We start from the raw sequence: 16255 nt of genomic DNA on the forward strand, positions 1-16255 counted from the left end.
ACCACAATTTTCATTGAGTATTTTGTAATTTTGAACTGAGGTCTCACAAATAAAAACCTGTCCAGTGAGCAGACTGAAGACATGTCTTTTTCCATACACGAGTTGTTTAATGTCTTTTGAACCTTTTGCACCCTTGCTTACTTCAAGCAGACATCCACACTTCAGGGATCAATAACAATAACATTTGGAACTTTCAACAGGCCTGAAGTAAGCTCTACTCAAACTGTCCCAAACAATCCAAGTTTAACCATTTCATCCAGTCTGGGATGTCCGATGGCTGGAGTTTGGATTGCATAACCTTCTCAGATTAAGTCACTGATTTGAGCTGCTCGGCAGTTTCATAGAAACGCTTCAGGCAACTTCATTCCAGCACAGGTGTGAGGTCCACAGTGACAGGCTGAAGGTTGAAGTGAGTCCCAAAGGAGAAACAGTTTCCTCCCCCACCCATCAGCAGCAGCTCTGGTTCCTCTGGGTCTGTGAGCTCAGAGCAGAATGAGTGGAGCATCAGCGGCCAGGGCACCGAGGTCTGGAAATGGCAGAACATATAGTGATTTATTATTCAGTATCTTGTCTAATAGATCTACATGATCAGTGAAAATGGATTGCTAACAAATGACTTCATATCAAGCACTTGATATCACTTTTTCCAGGCTATGCCAACCTGGACTGGATGCATCAGTACAGTAAAATTACCGTGTCCAGGCTGAACTCCACACTGCTGTGTGTGGTCAAGTTGATAATGACACCACCCGGTACACCATCTGAATGCAACCAAACTCCACCAACCACAAGCAGCTTTTCCCCAATCACATGGGCAGAATGAGAGTACCTAAAACAAAGCAAATCATTTCAGGCCTTACAGCTCATTAGTGGGTGGTTTTCTGCAGTAGAAAATTGAGTCAAAGACTGAAAAACAACAGACCTGGGAACGGGAGACGGCTGCACCTCTATTCTTTTCCAGCAGAAGCCTCTTTCATTTGACCTTAACACCACCGTGTCCCCCAGCGGCACTCCCCTTCTGTCTAGTCCTCCAAACACCACCACACCTCCCTGATATGAGCATGCTGAGTGGGAATGACGGGCCTCTGGTGCTGCACCCTCTACTGGGATCTGTGAATAATGCATACACACCAATGCAAGAACATTTTCATATTCATCTCTTAAACCTCTTACAGTTTTGTCAGGTAAACACAGACAGGTGTTCCAAGTCAGATTCACAGATTCACTCTGAACGTCAGACTGAAATTGCTCATTTCAGTCTGACGAATGCCATCTGCTGTGTGTTTGTTGGACTTCATCATTAACAAAATCTACCACCTCAAAATACTCATCTAAATTTCATTCACAAAAAGGTTACCAAGGAATAGCTTTCACACTGTGGAGCGTCACACAGACCTGCATAAAAGCAGCTGAGTGCAGAGTGAGAGAACTTTGCAACAACAACTGAAATCTGTAAGTTACTGCACCACAATATGCAAAAACAATAATAAAATCCCCAAAAAACCTCTGCAAAATGGTCAAGCCATGCTGATGATAATATGGTGAACAGAATATTAATTTTTGTTTTTGTTTAATTACGTGTTGTATTTTAGTGAATTTCCATATCATTTTTAATGTATTCAGGTGAAAGAAGCATGTTCACATGTTCAGGTAAAGTTAAACTGTCATCACTTTATATGGAGTGATAACATCATTTGAGTATTGTGTCATGCAAATATGTGGGAGATCACAGGAGACAGAAAAAACTTGTCTGCTGCGGGTTTAACAACGATCTTGCCTGAGGCCCAATGTAATGTGAAACAACATTATTGAAATGCAGTGTGTGACTAAAAATGCTTTGTTAACATAAGTCATGGACAGAGACGAGGCAAACCTCAGTCCAGTGCTGCTGGTCTGGACAGAGGAAGTAGCCGTCACCCAGAACTACCTCTGATTCATTCTTTCCACCAAACACAAACAGGAAGTCCTTGCCTACAGGAAAAATGAGAAGACTTTATTGTATAATAAATAACAAAAGATGAAAATCAATGAGTGAGAAAAAGAAATCACATATGACTTTCTCTTGTATCTCACCATTGTGACTGAGCACAGAAGCAGTGTGCCTCCATCTTGCTGGTGGTGGATCACCCGTACAGACCATCTGCTCTACACAAAGTTTCACTGTGTCTTGGTCCTCTGAGTGCAGAGGACCCGTTGGACCACCAGGGTCCAAGGTTGCTCTGAAAAGGCCCCTGATTGGGTTGAGTGGAGAGGAGCGACCACCGTATACAACAATACCTCCTCCAGGAAGACAGGTAACAGAGTGGTAGAGTCGAACACCTGGAAGGGACAGCAAACACCAGGAACAGCAAATGGTCTAATTTTGTATTTTCTCTGCAGCGTAGGAGCAAAAAGTACTACTGACAGGAAACAAAAAATCAGAGACAGCAAGCCCTCTCACCAAAATCTAATGATGGTTCCACACTGACAGATCTCCAGCCCTTCTGGCTCCTGAAGAGCATCCTGGTCACTGCCCCCCTGCCTCCTCTGCTTGAGCCTCCTGTTAGCAGGACCTGCCCTGGGCCCACCGAAGACGTAGCCATCCCCAGCCCCTCCATACAAACCGGTATGGGCTGCACACTCAGGGCTATGGGGCTCCAAGATGGGCAAGTGGACAGCACTGGAGATACTGAGGGAAAACAAACAATAAAACATCACAATCACACAAATGTCACAACTGGAGCCACAAAAATGCACAGACATTTGGACAAAGTGTCTGAAAGATGTGACATGATTCAAAGATGTTATAAAAGATTTGTGAGTTGGAAGTTGGGACAGTGGTTTTCCATGAGAGAGAAATAAAGCGACAGCTACCTGGAGCATGTGTGAGTAAAGCCTGTGCTGTCAAAGAGCCTTGAGATGCAGTAAGGATGAAGTAGTGGGAACATTTCTGGTGCCACTCCTGAGGGTAGACAGAGATACAGAATAGAGTAACTGTGCTTATAAAGGGTACGACAGACAGACAACCACAACCCCACAAAATAAGGACACGCAAACACATTTCAACTGCTGACCTCATATTCATCAAAAGGCTCCAGGCTCTCCACTCTGCATCTCTCTTCCTCAGGGACCAGCCCAAGGTAGAAGACATTCATATCCAGACACACACACTGCTCCCAGCCCTGAGCACACAACACCACATCTGATTAAACGTTTGTGTGTACCACACAGAAAACAGAGCAATTCTATTCTATTCTCACATGTCTGAATGCACCTAATCATCATGGAAATAAGAAATAAACACCCCGTTGCAAATGCCACTTGATGAAAAATGTGTCCATTACATTTATTGTCTGCAGTATACTGAATATTGTCTGCATACTGGCCTTGTCCAAGAACCTGCGTCTCTGTGCAGCAGTGTCTGGGTATTGTCGGAGGGCGTGGAGAGTTGAGTTTAGTTTCCGGAAATGATCTTGCATGATCTGACCAAAGGAATCATGTGGATGTATCTGCTCATATATAACAAAGAGTGACTGTGGCAAGAGCTTTGCCACCCAACTAATAACAGCATCTGACCTGCAAGACACACAACATGTAACCACTACATGTGCATTAGAGCTGTATGACTCTAGTTCATCAGGATTATTCTGCTAGATACTGTGTATTATGGAATTAGTATATCCAACCTAAGATCAAAGTACAGCATATGATTTTAAAGTCCTAGCTTACATATTATGGATGCACAAAAAGGGTGAAACATTTCCCTAAATACAGCAAACCTTACCATTGTGTTTCCATGTAGGTAAGCACCACTTCAGAAAGAACAAGCGTTGGGGCAACCCAGTCCAGCCCGGCTGCACCCAGAGCCTCTTTCACCTGGGACTCCTCTCTAACATCCACCCCTAACAGATGGTACTGACCACTAGACACATACAGAGATCCTGAAGACATACAGGCAGGCATATGCTTATGAAATCCAACATCACTTTTTCTAGACTTCTCAAAAGAAAAGAAAATCTGTGAATCTCAGTGAATGCAAGTGTGCCATGTGTGAAGGAAATTACAAACCTGTAGGAGAAGGTAAATGGGGCTCTAACATGCTCCTCAGTGTAATATTAGAATTAATCAGGGCAGCCTTGCGTCTTGAAACATCAGGAAAATCTACCTCAAACACAACAGCCCTTTCAAGTGCTTCATCGGCCCGTAGGCGAAAATACAGAGAGTCGAACCCTGCGCCCAGTGACAAAATCTGAAAAAAGGAGAAAGATAATGACAGAGTGATGATGGTATATAAAATACGCAACCCTTCATAATGCAAACTTTCTATACATCACAGTGTTAGACAATATGCAGGTAACTTGCCTGTCTCTTAGGGCAGTTTTCAGTAACGTGTAGGAACCTCCTCACACAGTGGTCCACAGCTCTCCAGCGCACATAGTAGCCCCTAAAACATGCAAATATGACACATCATTACTGTTATTAAAACATACTGTAAATCTGCTTTTTGGATCATCTCGTGGAACATGTGATGCTTAGCACACTTTCACTCTTTATGTCTACACTTTTTGTAACACTATGCATCCTGCGCTCTTCCCTCAGGGGTGTGACCATTGTTAGCCACTGTATAAATTATGTCCATATATCACACCACCATGTTCAACCAAGGCCGGCTCCTCTACATGTATTATGTGTGTTCAATAAAGCGATTGTGACCTTGATCACTGAATCCTATGCACATCTGAGTATGACAAGATCCCTGCTGACCTGTTGATGAGTGGGGCTCTCCTGGCCACTTTGCACACAAAGTGTTGGAGGTAGGCATCCTGGAAGTAGCCCTGCGCCGCAGCAGATACCTTGCTCACCACACTGCTGTCGTTGGTTCCCTGTACCTGAGTCACACAATGAAAAACAAACAGAGCCACCATCACTGTAAATGCCTCAGTCTGTGACCAGTTTGACTTACTTTAGGCAAGTGGTGGAAGAAATGCTTCTGTATCCAAGTAAAAGAAAGCCACTGTAAATATAATGCATTAAAATTAAAAGTCCTCTATTGAACATGCACATAAGTATTTTTTACAAAATAAATTTCTCAAAGTATCAACAATAAATGCAGATGAGTGTTGTACAACCACACATTAAATTGCTGGAAGTACCATTGTACTGCTTAGTGGGACTGAGATCAAACTAATCTGTACGTATTTTATGCAGTGTTAGGTAAGTTGGTCAAATCTATAATAATGCTTCGTATTGTTTTCCACACTTGAGCCTTCATATGACATTTGCTAACTCTGCTGTAGTGAATGAAGACGTCAGACTGACCGCGGTGTCCCTCCCCTGCTTCTGCTTCTTTCTGCTTGACGTCGGCATATTATCAGCAAACTGTTACATCACTTCGCAGGTAAACTCCAGGGCATTAAATAAGTCTTGGTAAAGTCTTCCGTTTTGTGAGAAGTCCACTGACCAAAATAATTCAACATCCTGCACGTGCCAAAGACTTCCGGTACCTTCCTCTCCGCGTTCTTGCGCCCCCTGCGGACCGGAGGCTACACTAAATGAAGCTATTGGTCAATTCGACGTCGTTCCACAGCCTTTTTAGATAACGTCTGCGTGGTTGGTATTGTTTGAGAGCAAACATAATGCTTGTAATATGCTTGGTTGGGCTTTGATTATGGTAATAACTAATTTTTCGTCATTCACACTTGTTATTTTAAACATAATATCGTTGTTTTCGGCTGCAAAACAACCATGATACACTTTTGTCACCACCGGTAAAGTGATTAAAGAGTGAAGAATGAAAATGTGGACAGTCACTGAAGCGACCGTTGGGGAATGCGGTTCTTCTTTCCAGGCTTGACAATGCGGCACTCAGTGCGCCTGCGCAAATTTACAGGAAGTGTTAACATTTTCTTTAACCAGCTGATAGCCAAATTGTCAACAGTGAAGCCTGCGATACCTGTGCTGCTGAAACGACAGTACACACGGTAAATGATTTTACATGTTCCTCTCACTCGTCTTATCGGGTTCAGATGCACATGTAGTACTGGTCTGCTTAATTGGGCGTCGAAATGCGAAGCTTTTATTCAGTTTTGTCTCGTCCGACCTGAGTGGTCGGAGCGGTGTCCCGTTAGCACATAACGCAAGATTAGGGCTGTTGATCTGATAACATTTACTGTGGGAGTAACCTTAGCGCCAGTAGTCACAGAGTGCTGGGATGCCAGCCACCCTCTCCCCCGACCCTGAGGTTCGAGTAATGTTTCAAGTGACTGATCTGCTGCAGATTGATGATCAGCATTGTTGTCTGTGAGGTGGGAGACAGCAATTTGAGGCGCAGCAGCATCCCTGTCAAGCTCAAGTTTCACTGCAGGATAATGGGACACAGCTTGCAAAGGGCAATATTTTTAAACATGGCTCTGATTCAGTCAACACAGAGTAGACTTGTCGGGCTGGGAAATGTAAAGCGATGCAGTTGCAATCCAGACTGGTCTCTATACCTTGGTTTCATGCCAAAGAAATCTCCTCCCTTCCTTTTAAAACCAGACTCTGTACCCTCTATTGATGGACTGGAAGAGGCAGTTGATGCCTTGAGAAAGAAAGGAAAGTGTGTGAGGCAAGGTGAGATGTGAACACAGTAGACATTCAGGACCACTAAATGTAAAGCAATGCAGTTCTGATGCAAACTTGTGTTTTGCTTTTCCCCGAATTCATGTCAGCTCTCTGTCCCTCTTCATAAAACCTTAGTCTTTAGACTTTATGGATGCATTGGAAGAGGCCTTGGTTCCTTAAGAATGAAAGAAAAGTGTATTTGAGCCAATGCATGATGCAATCTTGCACCAAAACTAAACTTTTCACGTCTTCACTCAGGCCATACAGGGAGTACAGAGAGGTCAAGACACCACCAGTGAGATTTGACTACACTCTGTTTGGAAAGCAGTGCAAGTGGTCCACTCCAGGGAGGAGGCCCAGCCCCCCTGCCATCTCCTACAAGGGCCGGTATGAGCTCCAGAGGGAGTGGAGGCCGCTCCAACGGCACACTACCACAGACCAAGATTTGCCAGTTCAAGTTGGTGCTGCTGGGTGACATGGCTGTGGGCAAGTCCAGCCTGGTGCTGCGTTTCGTCAAGGGACAATTTGATGAGTTCCAGGAGACAACCATAGGAGGTGAAGACTGGGAAATGGGGAGTGTTTGTTAGTGTGTGAATGTAGGGGGAAGGGGCATTTTGAGTTGGTTAAAATGCTGATCAGGTGATGGACGGGGAAGCAAAAAGGTGAGTGATGGTAGGTTTTAAGAACAGCTGGTAATCTCTCATTTTTCCCCTGTGTGTCCAGCTGCATTCCTGGCTCAGTCAGTGTGTCTAGATGATACCACAGTGAAGTTTGAGATCTGGGACACTGCAGGACAAGAGCGATACCATAGTCTGGCTCCCATGTACTATCGTGGTGCTCAGGCTGCCATCGTCGTCTTTGACATCACCAAGCCGGTATAGTATAAACAGATTAATCAGTTAGTTACTTGTTCAAGTAGGCCTGGGCAATATTGACAAAATTCATCCTAAATATTATTCTGGGTAGTTACTAGTGCTGCCTGCAGAGGCATTTAGTCTGACATTCATGGTTTATTTCATTATTATCAGCTAAATCTGTCAAATATGTGAAGAAATGATTTTACTTAACTGTAACACATAACCTACATCACAATAAAGACTGGACAATATTAATATCAAAAACATCCTGATACACAATCTGATGTTAATATTATAGCAGCATACTGCCCAGCATCAAGATTAGGAGGTGAGCAGTTTGTCCCCTAACTCATGAATAAATTCCTGTGGTTGTGTCATGTGTGTTGGTGTTTTGTCTGACCTTGGTGCTGTATTTGTGCAGGAGACTTTTGAGAGAGCCAAGGCCTGGGTGAAGGAGCTGCAGAGGCAGGCCAGTCCCAATATTGTTATTGCTCTGGCTGGGAACAAGGCTGACCTAGCAGAGAGGAGACTAGTCGAGTATGAGGTAACACTCTGCTATCCGACCTCTGATTGTGAGCTGTAGCCTAGATGAAATCCTAACTGATTACCTTCCAGAAGTTGGATAGTAACCTTGGACGGGTTGCATTTGTGTTATCAGCTTATATTGTTTGCACTATGGGTGCTATAATGCAGTTGAACTTCTTTTTTCTGGCTCATGCTTGTGAGCAATCTTACAAAAAGATTAGATCAGAATAGAGCTCAAGGATCTGTCATACAAATGGTTGTGCGGTCTGTATCATGGACTGAAAAGGTGCAATGTGTAAGATAAGGACAGAATTTTCATTTTAAGATGGCTTGTCCAAGACGTCTGTGTATTGTGTTGCACAGGTATCTACTGAAGATGGCATGCTAACCAGCTAGCCCTGGCCTGTCCAGTCTCGTAATACCACTTTGTACCTCAAGAGGTGATAGGCTGATAGTGTAGAACCCTGTAGTTTCACCTGCAAGATGTATGCTAGCAGCAGGATTGCTACATTTCACAAGCTCTTTTTGCTTTTTCAGTTTAACAAATAGACACATTTCACTTGTTTTCACCTCTCCTGGTCCAGCTATGTTTACTGGGAGGCTGCTGAGCCCAGTTCTGTTACCTTCAGTGTAAACGCCAACAATCTCCTGGTGCTCCAAGCTCTCGGCCCAGGCAGACTCCAGTCAGCTGATAGCACAACTAGCTGCAATGCTAACTGAGCAAACTAGCTAACAGCAGCTAGTGGCTACAGTCAAATATGGCTACAGCAAAGAGTATAGTATAGTGAGCAGCCGTTAGCGGTTTTGCTGGCCATATGCAGCCTCCTATATGTTTGGAGGGACCTTCGACAGGTGGCCATATCTTACATATTGTACCTTTAAACACATTTTGAGCAAACCGATTTGGCTGCATTCAAACACTGGTGCAGAGTACCTTATGAGTCATTATTAGTTCATGTTAGTGTTGGACGCTCCTCAAATTACTGCTGATGTTATATTTGTGTTTGTTTGTATGTTCTATGGTAAAGGAAGCCCAGACATATGCTGAAGACACTGGCTTGCTCTTTATGGAGACCTCTGCTAAGACAGCCATGAACGTCAATGAGCTCTTCCTGGCCATTGGTGAGTGTCCTGTCATTCATATCTGAGGCAAAATCAGAGGTTTATTTCTGAAGAGAATGAGGCATTGCTCCTGTAGTTCAGGTTGTTTGTCTGTTTGTTGGCAGCATTTGTCAAAAACTTGCACAGAGACTTTTTGGTGAAAAATGAAGCCATGGGCCAATGAACAAGTGATTAGACACTGTGACATGATGTTTTTTTTTTTTCAGAGCTTCCCCCTAAAAATGACTTACTTTGATAAAAAATTTTGCATATCTATACCATGATTGCTCATCCATGATGTGGATTGTTGTGCAGATTCAGATCCTGATTCATGATTTATTCACTGATGAAAAGACTGATAATGTCAAAATATTTCACTTTGCCTTCTTAATGTAGCAAAAAAGATGCCAAAAACAGACACCCAAAACCCTACGCATGCAGCGCGACATCGGGGAGTCAACCTCCAGGACCCAGATGCCCACTCTACCAGAGCCTGCTGTGGTGGGAACTAGACCTCCACAACTCCCACCAGTATTCCATCATCCACACCACCACAGACCATCCTGTCTCCTTCAACCAACTTACAGGGATGGGCCTGGTGTGGGGAAACCCAATATCCATTCACTCCTTACCCTCCATTCATCCTGCTGTCCAAGCAGACAGAAAATCTGAGACAGAAATTCAAAGGAGAGAATCAGGAAGAGCAAGCAGAGATGGAGGAGAAGACACAGTGTTTCACACCTGCGTCTCATGACCAACTGAGATTCTGCATACGGAAGTGACGAGGGGAGGTGTAGTGACGGCTGAGATTAAGAGGAGGAATATAACAAATGTGGAAGAGGGTGGCAAGCCTGTTGTAGTATTTAGCACTAATTGTGAATTTTCTTTCGTTTTCATTCAACCTTGAATCATTTCAGTCATGGCCGTGATTGCGTAAAAATGCACAAAATGAGCTGCACATGGTGACAAGTGGCTCTGAAAGGAAAGGAGAAAAAAGGGTCAAGACATAAAGAAGCCAGATGGTTAGGTGGTTGCCGCTTTCTTCTTCTCCTTTGTCAGAGCCTGTACCTGCTTGCTTTGCCTCCTCCCAGTCCTGAACCAATCAAATCCTGCTGTGAATAATGCCACGTATTGCACCACTGGAATGATCCCATGATTCGTAATCCCTGTCTGTGCTGCCTGACCTTCGCTGATGTCACTGGCACTGTCCAGACCCACATCATGTAAGACCCATGGCACAGTTTGCTCAACAGAAGTCCACAATTTGTACGTATTTATTGTCCAGTGTTTTGACTTCTCTTGACTGCTGGTAGCGATGCTCCAGTGTCTCTGCAGCACTGCTTCTGCCTCCTTCTCCTTTTGTCCAAATCGAAAATTAAATTATTTGAGGCAAAGATTTAAACTTCTACAAAGTCCTGATGTAATGAGATTGTATTTCTTTCCGAGGCTGATGATTTTACATTGTGTTTCACAGACTTGCTTGTTAAATGAAAGACTGCTGAGCATTTTTTTGCTTGAGTACTTGTAGGGAAAACCATTAAGCACCACAGGCTGTAGCTCACAGCAACAATGCAGACTTGATGTGGGGTGTATGCAGTCACCCAACTTAAACATTGCTATGTATAAGCAGGAAACTGTTAGTTCTAATTACTTGCCTGTAGCTGAGAAAATGTCCCTCAAACCCAAAGAAAGTTACATTGCATCAAATATAAGACTAAGCCCGTTTTGAATAAATAGCTTCATCTCATATTTCAATTATCATGGTGAATCATGGGTGTAATGTAATGCAGGAAATGTAGTCTGTGGATGGCTCTGCCCAGATGAAGTGATTGACATGAGATAAATGATAAATATTGGTATATGATATAGTGGGGGCTGATCTGTGATAAACCCATACTGTGTCCTGTAGGAGAAAATCTGCCCATGTTGTGTTTGTGTACCTCATCTGTCCCTTGTTGTCCTAAGGCTAAGTTGTTGGTGAACATGACATCACAGTGATCTTAAATGGTTTTACTGATTAATCTAATATGATGCTCTTCAAACAGAGTTGTGTGCTTGGTTGCTGTCAACAGCTTGGCTGAAGAAAATGAGTAAAGAATTGATGAAAATGCAAAACAAACAAACAAACAAACAAACAAAAAACAGAAGTGCCTATTCCCAGTTTTCATTTTCTGTGAATCACATTTGGGGCTTTCTTTAAGTGTGTTTGTTTCGTAGGCAAAGTTCAGGAAAACCAGTTCCCTGACATCAGCTTGTACTTTTACCAATAACTTGATACCCTGTCATTAGGCTATTACCGTGTTGGCTCTTTGTATGGATGTCAAGAGCTCTTGTTGAATACACTGTAATGTTATATATTGTCTTAATTTGAATGAAATGTTGATTTGACTAGAGCACACTTGTGAAGCTGGAATGGATTGTTTAAAGGACTCTAATCAATGTTATAAATCAGTTTGACTTAAATACTGGTGTCCAGGAAAATCTTTATTTTCAGATTCACAAACATGCATATTAAGGCATTTTGCTAAAAAAATATGGTGAACTAAGGGTCTCAGAATAAGATTTGAACTACAATGACATTTTCAATCAGTATTTAAATAAAAGCTAAAATTTGTTCTCCCCCCGAGAACACTAAGAACTCATCAGCTCCTTCTAAACATTGAACAGCATTCACTTCATTCTTCAGTGATCACAAGTAGGTTCAATGTTCTGTGCACTTAAGATGACAAAGGTCATGAACTTGACTTTTCATCAGCACCTCGATTATGTATAGTGTTCAATAAAGCTGTGAATGGCGCTTTGAGTGCAGACTTCTGATTGCTTTTCTTTCACTTACCTTGTGTGTTGGATTAGTGAAAAGAGACACAAACAGCGACATTTCATTAGTTCCTTTAGAGACTTTTCCAAGTGGCTGTACAATAGTGTACATTGTCATTCAATCATTTTAAAAAGGACATTTTCATTTTCCAGCCTCTACTCACTGCTGTTGTCTTGAAATTATATGTACAAAAAAAAATCGGTTTCCTGAAATTTCCTTGGTTCGATTAAAATATATAAAAATCATATTGGAACAAAGAGAAAACATTTTTTTATGGCTATTTTGCCTTTCTGTGGAAACAGAATCCAGAAACTAAGAGTGCTTTTACCACGTACAGTCTGTTTTTAGGGCAGTTTAACAAAGCCATATCTCTGCTTCGTACAGTTCATAGCAGCAGCTGTATAAAATGCAGACAGTAAATATGGAAATTAATGACGTTTTACAAATCACTATAAACTAATGAGGAACTGTACACTCTGTAAAAAATGGTATGAACTGAGTCCTTATCTTTTGCCCAATCTCACCCTGACCTCTAATCTTCACTCTCGTCATCCTCCGCTGTTGTGTAGATGACCTGGTTCCTGCGTTTGATTCTTGGAGTACTTCGACTGCCGAGATCCCCTGTCTCATCGCTGGTACGCTTTAGGATACGTACAGCTGTGGCATCCTCATCATCAATCTCACAGGGTCCTTCCCTTTCCGCTCCAGACTGACGGCAGGCTACTGCTGGGGTAGAGTGGAAGGGAGGTGGAAGGTTCATGAGGTGGGACAGAAGAGTGGGTGAGGCATCAGATTTGGGCTTGGGCAGAACCATACGACTAGGGGTGTGGATTTCACTGACGGGTACAGAATCTCCCTTTACTGCCGCTTTTGAGCTAGACATGCCCTCAACCTCCTCCTTTCCCTTCTCTCCCTCCTCTTCCTCCCACTCGTCCTCTATTGTGATTTCATCTGGATTAAATGAACCCGACAATCCAGAGGTGTCGCTCGGGTACTCACTAGGCTCATCCACACTTTCTACACTATGTCCATCTTCATCCTCCTCCTCCCCTCCAGTACTGTCCTGAACTGTCCCCACCTCAACACCTCCCTGCCCAACCTGGGCATAGATGTCTGTGAGACCAAACGTGGCACAGAGCTCGGTCGTCTGAGGGTTGGTGCTGCAGCTGGGGGTGGCATGGGGCTGGGGCTTGTTGGGGTCATAGGGTGGTACAGTCCGGCTAAAGTTGTCTGGAATGGCAAGTTCACCGCTCAAATCCTCCACCACCTGCATCATAGCTGCTTCTGAAGCTCTGAAGTCCCACCTGATGGGTAGACAATCCTTATTATAAAAGACAGCATGAACCAAAACTGAAAGCCCAAACAGGGTCCTGACACATTTTCCATTTCAAAGATCTATTTTTTCCAGATTAAAATTTCCAGATTTCAATCAAACTGTTATCATGTATGCTGCCATTTAATTTGGCAACTGCCAGATGAACAGAAAAAACACTTACAATCCCAGTTCCAAACAAGTTGGGACACCGTAACACATCGATAAAAACAGAATGCAATCATCTGTAAAGAAACTGTTTACCAACAGTGTTCCTGAGCCCATTTAGTAATTATACAATCTTGCGTTCACAAAGTGGTGAACCTCTCTCCATCCTCGCTTGTGATTGACTGAGTCTTTCCAGGATGTCCCTTTCATAGCCAATCATGATACTATCACCTGTTACCAGGTGTCAGCGGGGCTTTATTCACAGCTACATTATTGCTAGAAAATGATTGCCTTTTAATTTTTGTCAGCAGACTTTTCAATGTGAAAAAATGCAGACTCACAAATCCGTCTTCAGATCGTGAGCGATGCTTTTGGTCCGTTTCGCTTTCAACTGATGCACTTACTTTGCCTGTTAATTTTATGTCTCAATATCTGCGTACCGTTCATGCAGGCCATTATTCTCTGGGGGGTTCCAGGAGTGTGGGGTGGTCCTTTGTAGACTGTTGGTAGCTTTCAGGATAGCAAGCCACTCTGGATCATACTCAAGACCCTCAGATGAACCCGGTCTCTCTGGAACATCCACAATCTGCGACACAAGTGTACATGTAACTGCTTTGAATGATCACTCCTACACCTTAACCTGGGCTGAGGACATTTTACAACAAAACTTCCTCTCACCTGCAAGAACTCCCTGTAGGGGAGACATTTATCCAGGGACAGGAATTTGGTTATACGTGGGCCAGCGTTGCCTTTGGGCTAAAGACGAGAGAATTCACTAAGATGGTGTAATACATTGGTATACAGTATTAGATTGATACCTAGAATTATTAAAATCACATTCTAAAGTGTATCAGCAGGTAATACTGACATTAGCAGCAATATAGTTGAGGCAGAAAAACTGTGACTCTTACCGGATGCTTCATAATGGCAGCAAATTTCACGTGAAGATGTGCAGAGAACCAGTAGCTGGGCTGGAGATGAGCTAGGAGCTCTTCAGCAGCAGGACTTCCAAGAGTGTTGGACTCGATTTCTTGACGCAGAAATTTCTTCTTTCGCAATAGTTCCCCTGTACTTCCATAGTAGTATATTCCACGAGGCCAGTCATGGCTCATGAAAATGTCAATGGGCATCTGGATCTTAGTGGAAAAAACACATTTCTGAATCAATGTTCACATTACATTACATTACATACATTTACATTGACATTACAATGTTCAGATAATTAAATGGACAATCTTCTGAACTGTGTGTGAGAGAACAAGTGAGGAAGACATTTACCTGTTTCAATTTGAATACCTCAACATTTCTGATGTGGTATACACTTCGAAGCGTATCAGGGTTGTATGGAGGGAATTCATGGTGACCTTAAAGAGCACACATTTCTTGTAAACGTACTGCATGGTGTGTATAACTTCAACCATTAAAACAGTAAAAGAAAAATAAACTCACCCTTTCTGTAGTCACGTGATTTGAAGATTCCAGATAAGCCACCAATTCTAATCCCTTTGTAGCGAACAACACCAGCATAACCTGGGAAAATGTGTCAGTCAGGCCTGGGAATTAACAGACAGGTAGAGAGAATCATCTTATCCACTTTGTGCTGGTCCCTACCCAGATAATAAATGTTGGGTGCAACCCAGCCTCCATAAGGCAACTCCTGCAGGTGGTTGGAAGCCTCATGGTTCCCTCCAATGAAGATGGTCAGGACTGGAGCCTTCTTCTCTCCAGAATAGTATCTGCAGAAAGACAGTAATATTAATTTTTTAAATGCTCTTAGTCATGTCTTCAATGTTTCAAAACATGAAAAAGCAGGACCAAAGAACTGACTTGTAAAAGGTCTGCATCATTCTGTACTTGGCAGGTACTGCCATGCACTTCATGTCTCCTTCATTTCGCACAGCTTGGAAGTCTCCACAGCAAAGCAGCAGGTCGACTTTTACCCCTTCCTTCTTCTCCAGATAGGCAATTGTCTCATAGATCTTGTCCAGCTCCCCATGGCAACAGCCTTCTACTGCAATCTTCATGCTGCACAACAGAGAAGCTGCAGATCCTAGAGAAAATCACAGTCTTGGTTTGTATTTTGTGCTGACCAAAGAGCTGTCAGCCTCCACACGTGGAAGTGCTAAGACCTGCTCCTTTGGAAATAATATTTTGGTGATCTGTCCGCATAAAAAACAACAAAAGTTGAGAACGTTGCCAATGCTAGTACGGGCAATGGAAAAGGACTAAAAACTCACAAGAATGTTACAAAGGTGACTCCTATTAGGTTTCACACGTATCGGTACAGTCAATCAAAAACAGTTAAACAGTAGCTGTGAACACAGATTATCACTTATTAAAGTTGTATTGTCCAGCACAGAAGCAGGCATCCCTTTAACTCCGTGACACGAAAGCCAGTACAACAGAGGCTTACGTGGAAGGGCAGCGGGACTGTATGTGGACCAGTTAATTTATCTGACAAATGCGGCTGCTGCTAATTAGCATTCAACCTAATATGCGTGTCCACGATGCCGTTGCTATGTTTTGAGTACTCTGTGTAATTGCGTCCAGTTCCAACACACAAGTAACCAACAAATGGCGACCTACGCGACTTAGGTAATGTAACATAACGTTAGATCTCGTTGTAACGACCCGACACCTAACAGTGAACCATATATCTCTCAAAAGCACAGCAGAACAAGATAAGCGAACACAATGAGTACTTACGGCGATGAATTAATAACTGGAGAGTGTGTCTCTGTGTTGAGTACTTTGTAAAGTTACAAACGTTTTCTGAAAATCATCTTTATGTTCCAGATTTGCAGAGAAGTGAAAGAACGAATTTTCCCACCTCGCGTCCACAATAAACGCGCATGCGCGGTATGTCTTCAAGTTGCGCAAGCAGCTTTTGAT

At 43.0% G+C, this 16255-nt stretch overlaps 3 protein-coding genes across 3 annotated transcripts; 1 reads left to right on the plus strand and 2 right to left on the minus strand.

Moving 5' to 3' along the window:
* Window positions 1-91: 91 nt before the first annotated feature.
* Window positions 92-5463, minus strand: lcmt2 (leucine carboxyl methyltransferase 2). The gene is made up of 14 exons (XM_070975316.1): window positions 5299-5463; window positions 4744-4868; window positions 4342-4423; window positions 4048-4228; window positions 3764-3920; window positions 3366-3555; window positions 3054-3161; window positions 2854-2941; window positions 2441-2668; window positions 2074-2319; window positions 1874-1971; window positions 923-1110; window positions 694-829; window positions 92-526 (listed from the first exon to the last, which is right to left on the minus strand). Exons 1-14 carry the CDS (start codon window positions 5344-5346, stop codon window positions 362-364), a joined length of 2040 nt encoding a protein of 679 aa, XP_070831417.1. The 5' UTR covers window positions 5347-5463; the 3' UTR covers window positions 92-361.
* A 32-nt stretch (window positions 5464-5495) lies between these two features.
* rab5b (RAB5B, member RAS oncogene family) lies at window positions 5496-11548 on the plus strand. The gene is made up of 6 exons (XM_070975318.1): window positions 5496-5960; window positions 6841-7137; window positions 7306-7457; window positions 7861-7983; window positions 8993-9086; window positions 9462-11548. The coding sequence occupies exons 2-6, from the start codon at window positions 6972-6974 to the stop codon at window positions 9575-9577; spliced, it is 651 nt and encodes a 216-aa protein (XP_070831419.1). The 5' UTR covers window positions 5496-5960; window positions 6841-6971; the 3' UTR covers window positions 9578-11548.
* dbr1 (debranching RNA lariats 1) lies at window positions 11531-16232 on the minus strand. The gene is made up of 9 exons (XM_070975317.1): window positions 16070-16232; window positions 15191-15413; window positions 14975-15099; window positions 14813-14893; window positions 14642-14727; window positions 14275-14499; window positions 14042-14119; window positions 13804-13949; window positions 11531-13187 (listed from the first exon to the last, which is right to left on the minus strand). The coding sequence occupies exons 2-9, from the start codon at window positions 15385-15387 to the stop codon at window positions 12416-12418; spliced, it is 1710 nt and encodes a 569-aa protein (XP_070831418.1). The 5' UTR covers window positions 15388-15413; window positions 16070-16232; the 3' UTR covers window positions 11531-12415.
* Window positions 16233-16255: the final 23 nt, after the last annotated feature.

Source organism: Chaetodon trifascialis, chromosome 12, assembly GCF_039877785.1.
Source record: "Chaetodon trifascialis isolate fChaTrf1 chromosome 12, fChaTrf1.hap1, whole genome shotgun sequence".
NCBI classification, from domain to species: Eukaryota; Metazoa; Chordata; class Actinopteri; order Chaetodontiformes; family Chaetodontidae; genus Chaetodon; species Chaetodon trifascialis.